General features: G+C 39.2%; 1 protein-coding gene across 2 annotated transcripts in view; it reads right to left on the bottom strand.

The window, feature by feature from the left end:
• Positions 1 to 21,645, bottom strand: part of sema5a (sema domain, seven thrombospondin repeats (type 1 and type 1-like), transmembrane domain (TM) and short cytoplasmic domain, (semaphorin) 5A) — a 129,030-nt gene that overhangs the window by 68,341 nt on the left and 39,044 nt on the right. For both annotated transcript variants that reach the window (XR_015941040.1, XM_088644233.1), the window contains exons 3-4: positions 13,051 to 13,150; positions 10,916 to 10,961 (exon numbers count right to left, since the gene is read on the bottom strand). Coding sequence is in view for 1 of the 2 variants with exons in the window: in XM_088644233.1 (XP_088500359.1) it covers positions 10,916 to 10,961; positions 13,051 to 13,150 (146 nt within the window). In the remaining variant the exon portion in view is untranslated. The remainder of the gene's footprint in view (positions 1 to 10,915; positions 10,962 to 13,050; positions 13,151 to 21,645) is intronic.

Raw genomic sequence — 21,645 nt, forward strand, 5'->3', positions numbered from 1 at the left:
AGGCTGGCTGATAAGTTTTTTTGCGCACAGCTGTCATTAACCCTGAACAGGAAGAAAGGGAGAGGTATATATCTTATTTATGTGTCTTATTGATTGTCACTGAGAATAAATTAAATTCTCAGTGGAGAGATGATGAGTTTTAAGTGATAAGGCAGCATCATATTGTGTTAGCTGCTGAAAAGAAATACCTTCTCACCAAAAGGCATCTGGCACAGAAGAATGAGTGTAACTCTGAGCACAGAAGTGCCAAACTCAATGCGATTTACAAGCAAAGAGGGAGCCTGGTCTTTTTTATGTTCCTGGATGGAAATAAATGAAATTGTCATCTACTAAAACGGGGAAAAACATAATAGGACTTAAAGAACATTGTTTCTTTTTCTTACCACTCTTTACTAAAGTGGTCAAAGTGGCATCTTTAGCAGGTACTGCACATGCAGTATATACAGCTCTGCTTCCTGGGGTACTCAATAAGAGTCTAGACAGCAGAAAATAAACTTCTTAAATTACGGATCAGGGAGATCCTTCAGCTTGCTTACACTAAACTCTCATCATGATGGCTTTTTATAAAAACAAGAAAATCCTCTCCAGGTTTTGAATATTAACAGTTAAATTGTGACTATTAATTATTACAGTACTAAGTCACAAATTTCACCGCCTCCTAACAACCACAGTTTCCAAGTACAACATTTGTCACTTTCTGCCTGCAAGAAAATTCTTGCATTCCTGAAATGGACTACTGTCCTAAAGTGCTGTCCTGTAACTAGAGTTCAAGAGCAGTCGGGATGTCACATATAAGAGCAGGCCACTCTAAGCTGTTGGACAGAGAGCAGCTATTGGATGCCAGGCTCTCAATCAGTCTGGTCTTGAAACAAGCCAGGCTTATAATGGCTTCAACAACATGCACGGGCAACTTGTTCTATACTCCCACAACCCCTTACATGAAAAAGTGCTTCTTGTTCTCAGTTTTAAATGTACTATCCCATAGTTTTCACTTGTGTCCTCCGGTTTGTGTCTCAGTGTTGAAAGTTTGGTTTGTTGACTTTGTCTATGTCTTTGTGGATTTTGAATCATGACCCCTGTGATGTAGCCTCTGTTCAGCATTAAACGGTTTCACATCTTTGAGCCTGTTACTGTGTAAGAGTCCTTTAGGACCTGGAATGTACCTACTCACTTTATAATTAGTGGAGCGGATGTGATTTTGAGTGACATAGTGGTTAGCATTACTGCATCACAGTGCTGGGGTCCTGGGTTCAATTCCAGCCCTGAGGTGCTATCTGTGTGGAGTTTGCATGTTCTTCCTGTGTTTTTGTGGGATTCCTCTACGTGCTCCAGTTTGCTGGCAGGCAGTGTTAACTGACGCTGCTGTGAGTGTGTGCATGTCTTCTGTGATGGATCATGTGCTGTCCAGGGTGGACCCAGCCCTGACCTTGCTTGCTGGGATAGGCTCTGGCTCCCCTCTGTCCCTAAATAGGAAGACGCAGTTAGAAAATGGATGGATGTGTTTGAGTTAGAAGGTATCATAACATTACGGAAGTGATTTCTAGTTACTGCAATGTTTATGTAAATGTAATGAATGTTGGAAATTACGAACAAAGATGCATTATTTAAGCAGTGTGATGTTTTCAAAAGGTAATTGATGTTAATTGGCAGCTCTCTTTCAATTGACTGTTAATAACTAACAGATGCTTGCAGAATGTTTGAATATTTACTATTCTCATCACCCGTGAACAAACACTGATTAAACTTACAGGCAAATCACGTTCATTGTTCTAGTTGATATTTTCTGTCATTTTAAATGGTGAGATTTATCAAGGTTTGTCTTTTGAATGTCATATTTCCTTCATTTCCATTAGATGTTCTTTTGGAAAACACCTGTCTTTTTACCAAATGTTATATTGATTAGTTAAATCAGTTGAATGTTCAAAACCTTTTATAATGATACCATTCACCTTTTAAAACTACTACAGCCACAGTGTTTTGTGAGTTAACAGTCCTCACCTTTTTATAGTTAACCAATGTACAGTAACAGCACTGTAAAGATGCATCTAGATAAAGCAATTCAAAGTACTTTTTTCAGTATTATAACTATTCATTACAGAGACGTAAATTGCTAGATGACAGATAGTTATGACTTTAAAGAGACATAGTCTTTACCCTCTCAAAGAGTCTGTCAGCAGGTTTCTTTAAAAAGTAAGGGGCAGACGAGTCCGTTCACCATATTTACATGCTGAAAACAAGAAGGTCCATCTACACTGTCAGGCAGAATCTTTCCTTCAGTTCTCAACAAAGGAGATACAGTAACATACCTGTGTTAGAAATTACATTTTGGTGGATGTTTTATAAGCTATTGAAATTAATTTCCTAGTAAATGTATTTTTTTATTTAGCACACCTCAGCTTAGATCTACACGTGGAAACTACATAGCGAATGCACTCACGTGGCCCGCATACAGTGGGATGCTCTTATTTTTTACGTTAGCACCTCAGAATCCTCGGAAACGTGATTAAGTTCACCCAAAGTAAGATAAGATCAGATCAGATCACTTTATTGGCCACATACAGTACAATTTCTTCCATGAGGAATTTGTCTTTTCGCATACCCCAGCTTGCTCTCCATGAGACACTGACGGGGAGAGACGCTGGGTTCAGAGTGCAGGGTCAGCCATTGTACAGCGCCCCTGGAGCAGTTGGGGTGAAGGGCCTTGCTCAGGGGCCCAACGGAGTAGGATTCCTCTGCCAGCTGCGGGATACAAACCGGCAACCTTCCAGCCACAGGTGCAGATCCTGAGCCACAGAGCCATGTGATACGAACCAAGTTAACTAGAACCCGAGTCCCTGCCCGGGGGAGCCAACACGATCTTTCGCCTTTTCATTCCAGCCCTTGACCAGTATTGAACCAAGTGACTTAACTGGTCTGATTTACCACTGTTCCTAAACCTTCAGTCCGAGGACTTTCAGCTCCCGTCCACACCCCAGGGTCCGGAATGCATTTAATATCGTAGATTGTGTCCAAGATTTCTGAAAATGCCTGGAATCCTGCTGATGGAAGGAAAACAAAAGCCAACTGACTCCACTGTTCACTGAAAGAACATTCCTTAGTGGCTGAGAATGCAGCCTTTGTTGTAAACAGGCGGGCGCTGTTGAAGCCCACAGAGAGGCATGAGTGTTTCTCACCCTAGCCACGTGGCTGGGATGAATCTCAAGCTAGAAATACCCATCCAGCCTCTTCAGATGGGGTGGCAGTCAATGATTGTACACTACTAGCTTCCATTGAGGAGGAAAGCACAGAACTAAATTATTTGGAGATAAACCCATTAACCTCTCTGTCCTCGGAGAGGGCTGGGTCGACATTCAGCAGCCAAGGGTTAAAATCAAGTTCTTTAAATGCTGGCTCTAATTTCCAGTCCAATCACAACCACTAGTGACTAAAGCTATGGCTGTGGACTTCATCAGGAGAGGACATGCCTACAAGGCAATGGTTATTTTACTGTATTAATTTGACACCTACAGAGAGTAAACTTAAGCTTGCTGAACTGGCAAGTGGGCAGACTGTACTGCACTTTTGTAAAGAAACAAAAGCCAACACTCTTCACCTTTGCTGACTCTGATAGCAGCAGTATTGTGGTTAGAAGCCCAGTGCAAAGCATGGGCTATCGTTTTGCAAGACACAGTGTTAAGTGAGTCATGTCATCACTCTGTCTTTTGGCACTGTGCATGCTCCTGTCGGAGAAATCAGTAAGAACTGTCTATTGAAATGCAAATACCATGTCTTGTGTAAGAGAATGTTCCCGTCCTTTTCACACCATGTGTGTTTTTAAGATAAACACATCTGCCTTAACCATCTTTATTAATGTACGTCCAGCTGCTAAGGTTGGAAAAAAGCAAATTAATCCATTAATCATCAGCCAAATGCAAAGTCTTGACTGAAATCTTCATCGGTCTAAGCACATAAGTTCAGCACTGTATCATTAAAAACGTGCAGATCTAATCAACACATATTTGTGTTGTTCACATGTGTTCAGGATTTGAGCAGTTTGTAATTTGGGATTAACAAATTACCGCAAAAAATGGAAGCTTTGCTGCGACCAAACTAGTCATCTTAATTGCGTTGTCTAAAATATTATTAAGTATGTCATTCTGAAAGCTTTGTTGACTAATATTCATTATTCCATGCATTTAAATGGCCGAGTTACTCAACACGTTTCAATTAGTAAGCTTCTGAAATTATAGGAAATGTTCTGCTGGCAGCTGATTAGCTGAAGTTAATTGTTTCACTGCTGCTGCGTAATTGCAAGAAAGGAACTAATGAGACACAGGTTGAGATACAGGCATTTTGCACTTTGTCTTGTCTAACATGTACAGTATATAAAATTACACAATAAGGAATTCTGAAGCACTTTCCTAAGACATATTGAAAGCTAAAATACTTTCGGTATGCTATGATCAACAGTGCCCTGAGGATATTTTAAAAGCTCCCTGGGTTTGTTTCTCTATGATTAATATTGCTCCTTGTCTCATAACTGAATCCCCTCACAATTATTCAAGCATTCCTGATTGAGTAAGGAACTGTGCCCAGCATGTAATGCTAACTACAAAAGCAAATGTCCATTCTTATTCCCGATATTTCTTTATCTGTGCATTAGTTTGCTCACATACTGTAACTTCTGTGTTGCAATGGAATTCATGAGTTTAATGCTGGCAAACTGTAACACTTCACTTTCTCTACCACAAGTGTTTCTGATTTCCAGGTGCTCAGAGTAATGTGAGGCACCCCTCACAGAAGAGCTCAGTCAGAGGAAAGTGGGCAACCAAGATGGTCAAAGACATCACTTCTCAGGCTTATGATTGTTGTCTGGATAAACGGTCTCCTTAATGTACTACAAATAAAGACAAATGTAATTGACAATATGTTTGAGGTATTGATTTAGAGTCTCCAAGCAAGCTCTTTTACCACATTAATAACAGTAATACCTGGTTTCAATGTCAGAGACAGATCAACAGGCAGCAAACTTGGGAGACATGCGCGTAGAGCAGTTCAAGGAGGCTTAGGTGGGCTTAGGACTCCTGCCCTGAAGCACAGAGCCCCGTGACAGCCCGACAGTGGGGTGCTGAAGAGCTCCCTATAACAGTCGGAGTCTGGAAGAGGACTCGTTATTGTCACTGGCGAGCTACCATCTCAATTTGTCTCCATCACCTCAGGCCACTGGCCTGGCAATGACGACAAGCACTTTAGGATTTTTGCCAATACAGACATGTACAATACAAATTTTATTTTTTTATTAACTTAACTCTGTACATTTGGAAAAAAAATAGCAATGGCCATTGTGTACTGAAACACATCCTGCACAGTGTTCCGAAGCCACAACTGGGAGGAGAGCTGGGACTGGCTGTTTCCAAGGCAAGAGCACTTTCAGCTTTGCTAAGAGCTGAGCTGTAAATACATGGTGGAGAAAGACAGGCAGAACGCAGCCTGGACTCCCAGGAGCTGCCTGTGCACACACTTCCACCCCTCTGCAGCCCTTACAGAACAGGCTGTGCACCAGGCTAAGGCTCAGAGAAGACAGCGTAACCACTTCGCCTTCCTGACCTCTGGTTCTCCTACTCCTGTACATCGGCAGGACCAGCAGGGAGACCACAAGCACCAAAAAGAGGCTGGATTTTAATGGAGAGGAGTTGTTGTTGAGAAAAAGACAATGAAAATTGAAAAATGTTGATTTTGCTGATCTCAATTCTAATCATGGCACTGTCTGTTTAAAAGGGAGCAAAAATGAATGTCTTACAAAAATATTACCCATTTTTTTGCCCATTTTTTTTGCCCAGACAGCGGATGCCATACTTTAAATTAAACTTCATCTGGAGATGAATTGCATTTTCATGTCACTCACCAAGTAAGACACCAATGCCCATATCTCAATCAGCATAGTCATAAAACAGGGATTTTCTTTAGCGGACTCCAAATACCCGTTATATGTCTTCATAGTACAGCTTGCTCAAATCCTCTGTCTTGCAATAAAGTGAAGTGCTTTCACACACTCGATTACCTTTTGCTGTTTCATGCTTTAACACTGACCAAACCAAGGATCTGTCTCATGGTCAGTTATAACTGTAATAGGGATGCTCGGTGTGTTTACTTCTTCGATTATGGGAAGATCAAGACCCAAAGCTGGTAACTATTCACCTTGGGCAAGAATGTCGTTATAAATGGAGGAGATTATTGTGCCTGCCTTGAGCCTTTTAATATGTCCCACGTTTTTTAAGAGTTACATATTATAAAAACAAGTTTAGTTTGCAAAGTTGTTTGCCATTTAGGTTTATACAACTCTTTGCTGTTTTAGAAAATGTTCACATCAGGGCCTGAATATCCAACAACTCCCAGATTTGTCCATTCGTCTGACCCGACCCCAACCCCTGTGGAGAAATGGGTCGAGATCCAGCCCCACAGGGCCCCAGGCAGCAGGCTGATGCTGGACAGTGCAATGTTTGTAAGCAAAGGTCTAGACACCACTAATCAGCAAGACGTACTGTAGAAGAAAAAAAAGACAAGAAGCCTTTAAACCACTTTCAACAAAAAGTGCAGTGGAGCAAGTGTTCAGTTTAAGATGGAAAACCAAGTATCCAGGGCTAAAAATAGCAAACAGCTATAGTAAAAATGCACAAATGTATTAAAATAAGAAATCATTTTTTCAATCATGCCAATAACACTGTACCTGATTTTGTTTCTAATATTTCTACTGCAACTGTTACCATGTTTTTGACTGCACTGATGAATGTGAAATAAACAAGCATGTGAATTAACCCAAAAGTAGCAGCCTGTCTTTTCTTTCTGACCATGGCTTTGGCTCCTGTGCTCTTCTCCTCGGCTACTTTATATCAATACATGTTGACGAAGCTCTAATGGAGATAGATTTTAGATTAAGAACTGTCAGGTGCAACAACTAAAATGTCAATATTTACATTCTCTTGCATTAAGAAAAATAAACAAGAGGGGGAGCTGACATAAATATGACTCACTGTGTGGCATGTATTTGGATCAGACTCTCACTGAATCAAACCAGCATTTTTTAAAATGGGTTTGACAACCCCAAATGTTGAATCAGGCTAGGAGCAGCAGCAGGTTGAGCAACTTGCTTTTGCAACATGTTGCTGGGATCAAAAGGCTTTCAGCAGAGTCTGGTTCACATGATAAAGACAAAGGCAAGCACCTGACTTTGCTCTGTAAATATATGTACAGCATCCCTAGTTAAATATCCTCAAAGACACAAAGTTGGCTTCCTGAGGAGACAGGAAAGGCTATTGTGCATACTCCGTTAACCTTGACAGAACTCTGCCACGTTAGTCTGGAGAACAGACAAGGTGGTTTTTGCAATTCATGATGCTCCTGTCTGGAAAAAGACTCAGTGCTGGAAATAAAGGACCTGTCTAATGAACAAAACGCACACAAACAGTATTCAACAAGTTAGAGGGTTTGAGGAACACCTTTAGGCCAGGGATTAAGAACTGGTTCATAGTAGATGATGAAAAGCTTTTATCCGGAGTTGGTTTCCTTTATCCAATTTATTACAGTTAATAGCCAATCCCATGTTTTGGGATGTGGGTAGAAGATGGAAAACATATGATCAAACTGACTGGATCAAAGCAACTTTTTGACATTAAGTTACCCAAACCTGTCAATAGATCTTATAGAAACTGCCACAATGAAGATGGATTTCATGAATACACGTTCTTTCATTTTTACTTTGTGGTTTTATGCATTAATGGGTTTAATATATTTACTGTTTAATGTGTTATAGGTCACAGAAGTCAATATCTTGACAGCCATTCTGACGTGTGCGACCTATAACATAAATCTTTAACATTTATTCTGTCCAAATTGCATTTTTTGTGTGCAAATGCATTTTATTTAAAAAAAGAAGGCATAATTTAGATCATGTTTGTTTGTTTGTTTGTTTGTTTGTTTGTTTGTTTGTTTGTTATACACTCTTTCTCTTCATGGGCACATACTGTAAATGTTACATCTTACAATAAAGACCAGAAACATTTCTCAGACTACAAAATTCGATGCACCTTTTCATCACAGTGTCATTGCAAAGTATTTGTTCTATATGGTGAAAACTAACGACATGAGTTCTGCATCCACAATGATCGGACAGGAGCTGTTTACAAGTGTCTGACAATGGAGCATGAGCTATTGTTGAAAACTGCAGGACTCCTGGCCTTGCTGTTTGGCACAGCAGCTTAGTCACACACACAGAACGACTGTTTAAAACGTTCTGCTTGGGTCCACAAAATAGTTATAAACCATTACATTATAAAGTTATTATTCCATTTTCTTGGGGAGTTAAAAGATTCCAATTAATTTTTATTTTTGGCAAAACCAAACAAACCTATATGATGGCCTGGGTTAACTCAAAAACTTTGAAGCACCTGTTGCAAATCACAAATCTGGATCTAAAATGGTTAATATAGGTGTTTTTCAGAAATTGCACTTCTTTTGACAAACTCATAAACAAAATCAACAAAGCAAATCTTCACCTCCTAATAAACTTAAATTAAATGATTCATTTTCACCCTTTGGCATAGTCGAGAATAAAACAAGGACCTCTTTGTTTACACAAAGAAACACCACATCATGTGCCCTTCCAAAGCAATTAAAACAATATTGTACATAAATACAGGGCGGTAAATATTTTAGTGAGATTGATCACTCCAACTCTTTGTTAACCCCAGAGGTCACAGGAAAGAAAACAAATTCCTCACAGCAATCAACCGTAAATGAAATGAATAATGTGAACTTCAAGAAAGAGGCTCACTGCAGCATGTCTGCATAGCACACCAAAAACCCTGAATGGCACACTGGAGACACGCAGGAACAGAAGGGCAAACGTTAATATTATGACAAACTGACCAAAATGGGTCAAGCTCGCTCTCTGTTATCAATAATTTTATTTAAAACTGATGAAAAGATAAAATGAAGCTATTCACTTAATCTGTGTCCTTTAAATCTCCACTGCTACTCTCACTATGGCTTGAGCTGAGTAAATGGTGTTAACAGATCGCGATCCTAAAGCACAGAACAGGACTTAGCTTTGTTTATGTTAAGTCCCTTAGGATGGCCCTAGAAATGAGTAGGTTTGTCTCAATGATTTCTGTCCCCTGATGAAAACTCTGAAATAAGCACATTTTGCAGTAGCATTAATATTAATATGCCTGCAGAAGGAACAGCACAAAATTACCTTTTTCAACATTTAAAATACTGACCTGGCTTTTTCTAGTTCTTTAACCATAATGATCTGGAAACGGAGGGAAACAATTACATAAAAGCTAATCCAATAAGTGCCAGATTTTAATGAATATCCTACACTCTTAAAAACAAATTCCTTCAGGAATGAACATAATGATTTAATGGCTGATCTGGTTCTTTCTTAAGAGAAGAAACATTAAATAATATATAGATATATTTTTTAGCATTTTTCTTTTTTTGGAGAGGTTAACAAGGTAAATTACTCTACTCAAATACAGTTTGAGACATTTCAAAAGCTAAAACCTCTGATTTTGTCGGTAATATTTTTTACAAGATTTCATATTCAACAAGTTGCTTCAGGCTTCTCAAGGTTTCTTTAAAAGTACATAAAGATAAATACTTACCTACGCACAAATAGCTAATGATGATAAAATGTTTTGCTTTCAACAGTACATCTTTCAAATTACAGCTCTATTTTTGGAGCTACTGTATTGTATATAGTGCAAACAATGATAATATAAAGTGGCACGTTTTGAATCTTTATCTCCAAATTCCAGACTACTGCAGTTTCGCAGTACCTGAACCTCTTTTCAGGTTCCTGGGAGGATGCAATCCATTGAAAACGTTTCCATGAAACTGCATGATCAACAGCTGCAGACTCAACAAAATTATATCTCGGCATTAATCCATTCCAGACATGATTAGAGTCTGGGTACGCTGACTCATTTGGCTGAACAATGCATATTTGTGTTAAAAGACAAGGAAAACTAATTTAAATTCCTTTTACCACACTGACAATTGGTTACTGTCACAAATTAGAAATAAACTAAAGAGCGATTAAACAATAACAGAAGAGTAAGAGTGTACAGTACACCTTGCAAACCACAGAAGTTTCAGAGACAGACAAGCAAACAATCTCTTAAGAGTTTATGTAATATCTGAATGGGACGCACCAGTGCCACGACACTGTGTCTATTACATCTCCTGGTGAAAATTCAGGAAGTTGGAATAGAGCTTATTAATAGAGCTCACCTACAAGGCTTTACATGGCTTGGCACCTCAATACCTGTCTGAACTTTTATCGCCCTACTCCCCACCTCGCAACCTCCGCTCTTCATATTCTGCCCTCCTTACTGTCCCCCAAGCCCGTCTACATTGTATGGGCGACAGGGCCTTCTCCTGCTATGCCCCCAAGCTCTGGAACTCTTTGCCCAAGGATATTAGAGAGTCACCTTCTCTAAACTCCTTCAAATCCAGACTCAAAACCCTCCTTTTCAGAAAAGCCTTTACTTAACTGGTTCCATTCTTCACCCCTCTGCTCTTCTTAATACCATCTTCCACGGTCTCCTCTATTGTTATTGTTGTATTGTTGTAATTATAATTGTGTCCTGTCTTGTGAAATTTTCTTATTTATTGTTGTAGTCTCCTTATTTATTGTTATTGTCATCCTGTAAAGCGCTTTGAGAAGCCACCTTTAAAGGCGCTATATAAAATAAAGTTTATTATTATTATTATTATTATTATTATTATTATTATTATTATTATTATTATTATTGTGCACTCTGTCTGACCACCCTAACTGCTAACCACAGACAGACACATGTTCCCACAGCACATGGTGTTTCTCCTCGCTAAGAAAGAGACAACAGAAAAAAGAGCCATAATTTAAACACACCTGGATCAACGACAGGTCCTCCAGCCGCAGCCTGAAGAGGTGATTCCTGAAAAAAGGACATTAAAGTTATTTTCTTTGCAAATAAGTGCCAAACCACAACACTCCAGTGTATAGCCTGAAGCCCAAATGTTCTCCCTCAGTGTTAAATTCCTGGTAACCTGTGTGTCACGGACGTCCAAAGGGACTAACCGTGGGGAGCAGGAGAGCGGAAAAAGACCCATATGCGTAGCGGCGAGACGGGAAAAAGGCCCGGGCTCATTAGTGCAAGGAGTTCAGGAATGCCGTATAGAAACCTATGCCCTCAGGGAGCGGACGTGGGGCGCCCTGGTGCTAGGCAGGTCTCAGGACATCCGAACCTCAATGCTGAGCGAGGACAGAGTGCAAGACCCAGAAATATATAGCCCAAGGAAGAGAGGGACAGGAAGGACAGCAGACCGGAAACGAGGGACAGGACAGAGAAGGAGCGCCCTCTGGCTGCAGAGGGCGTGACACTGTGTAGTGGTTGTGGACACCTGAGGATAATTATATTTGCCTTTCCATTTATGACCTGTCAAACCTCCTGTTGTGCAAAATCAGGAAAAGTCTGCAGAAGCATCTTGGTACTCTTCCCTATTCCTAGTAACAAAGCAGTACTAAACAAAATTTCCCTGATACCTTTGATTGTTACACTTACTGTATCATAAGATAATAATTAAATTTTCTTCCTTAGGCTCACAAATAAGCCCCAGCAGAAATAGGCTAAAAATGTGATATTGAAAACACTTTGCAATATATTAGTGTAGAGGATGTCCTCAGCAAGCCTATGATGTGTAAAGCAACAGGAAAAACGATGACTTGTTTTCTCACTTAATTATAATGTTAATAGATTTTGCTTATATTCATCATCATTCTTGATAAATCAGTGGTATGCAGACATGTTTAGATTTATTTTCAATAGTCTCATTATTCTCAGATATTTTCAATAGTCTCATTACTATTATTTCAATTAAAACAATAATATTGAAACAGGGGCTGCCACCACTTTTCTGTGAACTCAAGCCAGGAGATGACAAAAGTATCAGACCATCTTTGTCACGTCCAGCATCTTCTACAGCATTTCCTTCTCCCGACTCGCTCAATAGTTTGTATTCATGTGCTTCAGACTAAAGGCTATAATGCATTAGCTCTCTCCCCACAGCATTTGTTTTGCTGTGTTTCCAGCAGATAATCAACCAATTTCTTGGCTCTCGGCTGTCTCCTGTGAACTTAGTTGCTCAGCGCTACAATCAGCAGCTGGAACTGCCCAGATATTCAAGCAGATACAGTACTTGGCAATCCAAAAACCGGGCTGCCTGGACACCCTGCTCCCAACCCGAACAAGCCTCCAGGAACGCAGCTCAATGCGAAAGGCCAGGTGTCAACGGCTCCCACAATCAACTAGGCCCCTGAAAGGATGACTGAGAGCTCGCTGGACTTCAGTCACACTGAGTTTTCAGTTTGCCATGGCCGAAAATACACGACACAGCTGAGCCAACAATCTGGCATCTGCTACAAAGTAATAAAAGAGGGCAGAAAATAATTGGAAAGACGTGACCACTCTTGCTTTTTTTCAGTCCATAAGAGAACACTTACAAGGCCAGTTTAGTTTGATTAAATGTTTGAGTAAAAGTGTTCATATTGTTAAACCAAAAAGCCTGTTATTTATTATCTTTCTAATGTTCTCATGCTTAATTATTGCTAGAATTAACAAAGTACATATTTTCTAAATATATCTGCTAATTTATTTTAATCTGTGTCAGACTTAACTTTTGTGTTATTACAGCTGTACATCTCAGAGTTCAATATTCAGTCTAGATTCTTTTGCATTTGATAAACAGGCACTTCCCAATATCCCCGTTCATGTTAATTTTAATCACCAAGCAAACCAAAATCATATACGATATAGACTACTTCTCTATGTTTCTAATAACATCTTCAGATACCACAGATCAATCTTAAATTAAAGCAAGTTCTGCATTTTTGGAAGTAGTCTTCTGGCCACCAATGAAGAACCTGATCTGTCCTCACAAACTTACAAACTCAAGCCCTGTAATTGGGCGATTCAAGTAATTTAAATACTAGTTCACACTACATTTCAATACACAGTGATCCATTACCTTGCTCCAACAATGAGCTCATTCTGGCCAGGGTCAAAAGTTAACTGTGAGTAATCCACTGTATCTTCTGTCCTGAACGTGTGAATCCAGGGCTGTATGTCTGGAATAAAAACAAGGAAAGGAGGCATGTCAATGGCCAAGCGGGAAGATATGTGAAAATGCTAGTCAAGCAGAACAGGTCTGAAACTGTAGTGATCACGGGCAGTGATTAAACTGTATCTGACAGCATGCACATGGATCAGGGCTTAGCTGTCAGCATCGTGTCCTTGTTGTCCACACTAGAGAGGCTGCCTGCCTCGCAATTTGTCAAAGCTGAGCCGCACTGACAGCTACCCTCACACTGTCACCTTGGCACCACACTCATTAACCTCTGGGGATCCCATCAAAGACTTCTGGGATCAGTGTAAGGAGATGTCCAACTGTCTTCCACCTCTTCTGTTACTTGATCAGCACCAAACTTGTTTTCACAATCACATCTGCTCTCCCACTGGGTAAATCACAAGATCCCGCAGTTCAGTCAGAGCTCTGCTTCAGACATGAGCAACATCTAATTATTTCCAGAAAGGAAAGATATGGCAACAGTTCTATACACGTGCATATTTCAAACAGCGCTATACAAGTAAAAAACAGATCAGTAAGTAGGCGTTTAAGAGTTTCCAGAAAGCACACCATATTATGATTCCTGTGCATATGTTAATCTTTTTGTCTAAGAGCAAAATGATGCATGAAGTTTGTTCCAGTTCAAAAGGAACTAAGTACTTAACCTTTCAAGACAGCCAAGCAGATGGTGGAAAGCCATCTTCAGACTGTGCTTACACACCTGGACCACATGCCTGGCCCTTGGTTTGAGGCTCCACTACTGGTGACAGCACAGCCTCTCAGGTGCAAGCCTCTCTCCTTCGCTGTTCACTATACACACTATATGTACTACAGTATGTCACCCTGATGTCTTCTTTAAATTGTATTTAAATAGTCTTGTTGTAAACCCCAAGATCTCTTTGGAGATCAAGAAAGCTTTCTTATTACTTCACTGTAATGTTTTGGAAATCACCCCTGATTTTAAACTTTTAATGCCCATTAAATGAGCACATTCTCAGCGTAACGCATTATTCCTTGTTTCTTAGAGGTCAAGATGCCTGGAGTCTCATAAATTCAGTTTAACAATTGAATGTATATAGCTAATAAGGTTTCAGAAGTCACACAGAAACTCGTGCTTACAGAGCCACATGAAACTTTACTACAAGGCATCACAATCATGACTGCTTCTATCCCCTGTCCTTTTGACTAACTTACTTTGGGTTTGTTTCCCAATGCAAGCAATAGGGTCGTTTTTCATTCCATGTAAAATGTTCAGAGCATACAAATGTAGGAGCAATCCCCCAAAGGACATACAGCTTCGGTTACAAATCCTCCCCTCCATAAATCTTCAACATCCCACTGGGAAGTTCTTCACTTTAGATGAGACTGCAAGTTTTAAGCAGAGAAAAAGCCATCCTAGGGCTTTGCTTTATCTACAAAATGGTTCATAAGAGCAAAGCTGGTTTTCATAAAGCAGTCGTATTTTTCCACTTTTTAACATCTTACGATTTAATTGCAGTCTGACTCAGGAGGCCATCGTTTTGTTCTCACTGTATTTCTTTACTGTTGACTGTGTGACCAAACATTAAGAGAAAGGATAGAATTTAGAATTAAAGCCCTTGCCTTAAATATTATCTGAAGCAAAGACAATCTATATAGTAGAGTGACCTTCTACTTTCAGGTTTCTATTTGTTGAACAAGCAGTTCCTGTGTAATGGAAGCTTCATCCATTTACTAGAAAACTGATACAAAGTAATGGAAACAGGACTATCGCACGTGTCAGCAAGAACACTAAAATTTTTAATGAGGTTAGTTGCTAATTTAGCATAAAATCATATGCTAAAAGTACTGAATAATGACATACTTGTAAGGTTTTATAATAATACTATGGAAACAATATTACTTATACTATGGGAACAATGCAATACCGTATGCACTACCCTGTGTTAATTGCTACTTGTCAGGCTGTTTGGCTCAGCTGCTATAACACTTGTAACAGTATGGAAGAGGTGCGTGTGTCTTTCTATCTGTCATCCGCTCCTCCACATGGCAAGATCCCAGCAGCAGCTCATCTGGCAATTTCTCAGCTGCAGTGCTTGCCCTGCAGGGGTGACAGGAGCCTCCTGCCAGCAGAGACACAAATGCTCACCCGTCTCAACCCGTTAAACTTCTGCATGGGAGCCCTGACCAGTTGACATCACAGACTGGGGGTTTCCAGCACAGTCTCATAAGCAATCAACTTTCTCATTTCAGCATACTGTACATGAGAGATAAATAGCTAACACTAACAACGATGAAAAAAAAAAATTCCTTCCACATTTCATCTCAACAAGGGAAGCAGCACAGGTTAACAAAGACATTATTATTACTTTATATGTTAGATAGATATATATGTGTTATATTATAGCTCACAAGTTATAATGTTAACAGATTAGTGCTACACTGCGCACTGTCTTTGGCAGTTAGGACAAATGCTTTCTTAGGTTTATAAATCATTAAACATTCCCTTCAGGGCTACACAATGTTCTTAAAAGTGTAAAAGGATATGAGAATAAAAAGGTAGACATATATAGAGATAACAGTCTCTAATACAGGTATTTTGTTTCTCAGGGACTACATCAACTTTGAGCCCTTTCAGGGTTCCTCTGCTCAGCTACGGGGCGAAGGGACAAGAATAAACACTGACAGGGCAGTCAGGTTTGAAGGACTGGAGTTGTCAGGAGGTTAAGTTTGCGCTTTGACCAGCAGACCAGTGCCAGACACACATCTGCATGAACAAGCCTTTGACCTCGACAGGGCCAGCACTACTGGCAGTGGGAACGAGTGTTGTCCACCCAGCAAACCAAGTTCAAAAGTTAAACGGTATGCTTGTTGTCCTTGGGGTTTTCTGAGTGCTGCTTTTAGCAGTAAAGTATGTATTCTGTTTGAAGACATCTAACCCAAATTACAGTAAAAGAATGGCCTGAGGCTGCTGGTAAGTCTGGTTGGAAAAGCCACTGAAGACCCACAAATAAAGAGTGTTATGGGAGATTTAAATACAACGTGTAGTTTCAAGTAAGAAAGACTTTACAGACCTTAAATTAGGTGATCTAATTGTCTCTCTCAGTCACAGGAGAGAGAGAGAGAGAAACTTTAAAAGCTGCTTTACATTTATTGGTACATTTACTTAAAATATAAATTAGTGGGTGTCTGGATGACACTTCTGTATTTGAAAATGAAAAATTGTCAGTCTAGTCATAATTACTTTTTTCTGCAATGAGCAGAGAGCCGTCGTTGGGGGATTTTACTGAGGGTTGTGATTCACTGACTCCAACTAACCAATCATCGGTGATTTGTGCTGAAGGCCATTCAACGGAAATGTGATTAAAATGATTAATATGCTTCTTGAAAACAGCCAATAAAAAAACTGGACAGGCACTTGAACGGTGTGTTTCTCAGTGCAGTTCAGAGCCCAGTGTCGCAGTACTGACGTGATGGCCTTTGCCCTGTCTAACTAAAGGAGTATGAGGACTGGCTCCTGAATCCTCCCTCTCTCATTTGGCACTTGACGGTCTTCAAGTTTCCAGGCCGTCACCAACCACTCAAGTTTCAAACACACCAAAGTAATTGTCAAGTCTTCCCATCTTTTTCGTGTCTCAGGAAACCAAAATACTTTTCCAGCCTTTCTCACAAGTGACTCTCATGTATAAAACATGGGAGGAAGCCAAAGAATGGTGTCATTCCTTCACTAGCCAGAACAGAAGGTGCCCTTGTCATTCATGTACATAAGGCAAGATCAGTTGATAGGACTGCAAACACGCTTCTCCACATATTTTGCATTAATATAAACGTCTCTGGGACTGAAAACCCTGCTTGAGGGACTCTCTAAAAGAGGCTTAATTTTCACTTCAAAAGAAATAAATTAAGACATCTGTTTCTTAAAAGGATAATTTGTGAATTGTTAAACAATATTTAGCATATCATCCAGGAAAGGAATACATTTCTAATTCTAAAGGTTTTCTTTCTGTTTTTAGACAGATCATTAACTGTATGCTTGAGTGATTATTTTGCTATTTAAAATTGCATGTACGTATCATCAATCTGTCATATCCAATCCCAGTCACAAAATATTACAAACATGAAAAGAATCCACTCATGTTATGAATGTCTAAACCTCTTTACATATCTGGGTTTTCATTAAACAGATCTGGTATAAACTTCCATTTAAATGTGAAAATGGGGTGATTGATAGTGTTATGAATCTTCACAAACATCCCACATATTCACCTACCTTTCATTAAGCAAAACAAAATATTTTGAAAGTAAAACATAAATAAGCACAAATCACTGTATGCTGTTATTGTGTAACAGACAACTAATGATATTTAGAAAGACTGCACATCTGGTTGTTAATAGCACTTGAGAAGGTTTATTAATCATTTTTACAGTATTTGTGAAGCAGGACACTAATTCCATTCAGTCTAGACTTTAATAATCCCACATTTCACTTACTGTCTCTTCTAATACTAGGTGTTTTCTCATTAGGGTGAAACGTCTCCTTAGTCTGCCCCTGGCCAGGATGAGTACAGAATTCTTTCTCAACCCCACAGCAAAATGTTTTCAATGTTTCAATATTCGTTGTTTGAAAACATGCCAGAGAAGACATATATGAACAGCAGAAAGTTGCACACATTAAGTGAAAAGATTAAACAATCACTTTGAGAAAAGCTGGCCTTTTGACAACTGCATGCCATGTTCACTTTAATCTCAACGAAGTTTTTTCAGTGTTACACAAGACTGACCTGTTTAAAATAACATTGAATTTTCATTAGTATGTCATTAACATTAAACTAAAAAAGGATTTAAACTACACATCTTGTGTGTAAAAATCTCAAGAAAGCTAATGTTTTTACTAAATTTTTCAAAATTAAATTCATCCCAGTCACACTCATATTAAGGAGAGGAAAACCTCTAAAGTAACAACTCGCTAAATATTATATTACAGGGCAGGAAAATTTCAGAGTCAGAGCTTAATGTCTGATGTACACCACTGGCTGCTTAAAACATAATTTGTGGTGAAAATATTTAGAGAAAACCTTTTGAAAAGAGTTGGGTTCTATGTGGCTGTCTAATCAAAGTATTCCACCTTTGTATAATCATTACGGGGCAGTGGGAACTCTGATCAATGCCTGCTTACATGCACTGACCTCCCAAAACAGACACCCAAGAACCCACACTTGGCCGCACATGGCCTCTCTACAACTCTTCAGTTGTTCAAGTCCTAGTTATTATTTTGTTAAGAAAGAAAAAAAATACTGCAAACAGAGAACAGCAATCTTTTATGTAGGATATGACTATATGTTTGGGGCCTTACAGGGTAGTAAATGCTGTACACCACATGGGGAGAGAGGGGAGCACCGGTCACTGGGAATTTTTCTCCTGCTGGAGTTTATTGAAACTATATACTACACCAAACCATGGGAAAAATCCATACCATTTAACTTTACACCCTGATACAATACATTTCGTAATATTTCACTCTGAGACAAAACACTTGTAATGTAACAGCTTCTGTGATGTGAGATCATCCGTCCAGATGCATTCACACTATCTCACCATTAACTACATGGAACATGAATGAGCACAGCGACAGCAATACCATTAGTGATGGCACCCATTAAATAATAAAGTTAAAAAAGAAAAAGTGTCAATTACTTTCCTGAAGTCAGGAGTCCTTTTATTAAGAACTGAATTTATAACAAGAAAAGATTATGAGAAAGTGAATTTCTGATGATGAAAACAACTTGATAATTTTATTTTCTCTCACTGAACAGTTACATCAATTATTAAGCATGCAACTTAATATTTTAAAAACCAGACACGTGTTGGGACACATCCAGGTCCCAGTTGAACTGCAAGGTCACTTTTGACATTTACAAGATTACAGTTTGGGGGCCAAAGATAATATTTTCTCCTACAATATAAGCATGTGGGAGAAAAAGTAAATTGTTTTCTCAAAAACTAAATAAAACTTAAGATGTGTATTTTTAAAGAGCTGTGCATGGTGGGGTGCTCTCCAATATCCAATTATCACCATTATGGACAGCACAGATGTGTTGGTCTGTCTCCAGTCAATGTTGATGCTGTTCCTGAGTGCTGTAATTATACCTCAAGAGGTTGGGTCTGCAAGCAAACAAATGTAAATATAGTGACAAATGTTTGTACACACCTTCCAAATTATGATCAATTTAAAAACATCAGGCAAAAACATTATTCTGATTCACACAAAATAGCAACACACAGGCTACTGTAATGCCTACAAAGTCACCTTTCCTCATTTAAGTGAGAAACTTGGCTCAGATCATGTCCTACACAAGCTGCATGAAATGTATCCCAGGGTTCAAAATGCCTTTTGCATTTCCCTAGACTAAATTAATCTTAATATATTTCAAAGGTTGAACATAACTGCCGACAGTCTCTGGAAGAGCCTTTTCTCTTTTTAAGTAATGTGTCTTGAAGAAAAACCTGACCAAATGTCAACAGAGTAATCAACCCAATATGAATCATGCAAGTTAATTATACAGCTCAACGGATCACAACATTGGCAAACGACCAGTTCCAAATGATCAATGAATGAACCTCACTGCTCTGCTCCTAGATGCCTAGATGCCTTAGTTTACTACCCCCTTAACAAAGCAGAATGAGGTTTAATCTCTGAATAAAAACAGGCTAGGTGAAGGCATACTGTACCTCCGAGGTTTTACCAGCTGGGAGAGCTGGAGCCAGGCCTGCACTGGCTGTGGTCCTGCTGTAGCTTCGCACACAGACAAGGCTCTGCAGGACAGCCCAAACCCTGGTCAGTCCAAACAAGTCACACCCCTTCTGGGAAGTAAGCATTTTCTAAGTTTAAACCCCACAATAAAGGACCACAGCATGCAACTGGAACAATCGGTCACCTCAAAAGATCCAAACTGGAAAAATGTGCCAAGGCAGCATGATGTGGTAAAAAAAACAACAGTTTTCATCCCAAGCAGTTTATATTTAGTGTCTTTATTTCCACTGTCCTGTAGCACTGTTTTCTATGCATTTTACACTGATTCAGATGTGTTTTATGTGGTACATATGGGAGACACAGTACTCAATTCAAATGTAGGGTTTACAGTATTTGTTTATGAAACAGTATAGCCTTAGCTTCACAGATGGTACATAGCAGTTTTACTTGCCATTTCTTTAATGGGAATTCACACCCATAATATATGCTGTTCAAGCTATATGTGGATATTGACTCACTTTTACAGTGTTTGAAGTACAACCTCCTCTGGCCCTTTATACTTACAAATCTGTTACACATTCAGGGGTCAGTGCATTCAGTGGTCTGCTTTCCCTTAAATTAATAAATATAAATAAACCTATTTATGCACCTTAGAAAGTTGTACTTTTCTGGATGATAGAAGATGCAAACAACAATCAGTCATACACAGAGAAGCACTAGATAGGAGGGAATGTGGAGACTGATTGAAAAAGTCAACTGGTAAAGCTAAACTGAAAGCTAAAGTATTAGGATAATAGTATCACGATTCCTGAAAACACAGCAGATCACAGATGCAATGTACTGTTTTTTACTGTCAGCAAAAGAAAAAGGAGGACATGTTATGTTATTGTTGCTTTATTAGCCCTATAAAATTTATTGCATTAGGAATTCGTCTTTTATTATACCCCAGCTTGCTCTCCATGAGACACACAGACAGGGAGAGAAGCTTGGGGTCAGAGGGCAGGGTCAGCCATTGTACAGCATCCCTGGAGCAGTTGGGGTTAAGGGCCTTGCTCAGGGGCCCAACGGAGCAGGATTCCTCTGCCAGCTTCGGGATTTGGACCGGCAACCTTCCTGAAGTGCAAAATGACATGAATTCCTGCAGCAATCAAAAAAGACAGCACTGCTTGTAGAAACAAATGGGTAAAGAATGATTAACTTAATAAAGGGATATGCAGGTGATATCATGTCTTTAGATTAGTATGTACAAACTACAAGTTAAACTAATGATGTTTTTTGCTTTCATTACATCCTCCTCATTGGTATTTTGTTCAAGGGTGCAATTCTTTATTGCTATAATAATTAGTTGCATGGAATTTGCTTTGTTGAGCTCAAACAATTAAAGGACATACAATACAAATATACAACATAAGCCAATAATAAACAGCATCCACCCCATACATCTTCACAACCCATTCTCAACATAGACCAGAAATCAAATAAATAACTGAGAGACAGAATACTGTAAATGTAAATCACACCACTAATATTGCATTTGTCACTGTTTTCAAAGACCTGTCAATATCAATGCTGCATGGAGCAGTGCTTTATTTCTTCTTTCTGGGAATGATGGCCATAAAACCTGTCTGCTTGTGGTTCCAGTGTTCTATTTCAAGTTTGTGTAGATGGCTTTTTTGAACCTCTGATTTATTGTAGAATTTGTGAGTTTTTCTTTTTGCTCTGTGTCTTGTGCACAGTGTTGTTAATTTATACACCTGCTTTTCTTT

This window comes from Lepisosteus platostomus, chromosome 8 (genome assembly GCF_059453375.1).
Source record: "Lepisosteus platostomus isolate fLepPlt1 chromosome 8, fLepPlt1.hap1, whole genome shotgun sequence".
In the NCBI taxonomy this organism is placed as follows: Eukaryota; Metazoa; Chordata; class Actinopteri; order Semionotiformes; family Lepisosteidae; genus Lepisosteus; species Lepisosteus platostomus.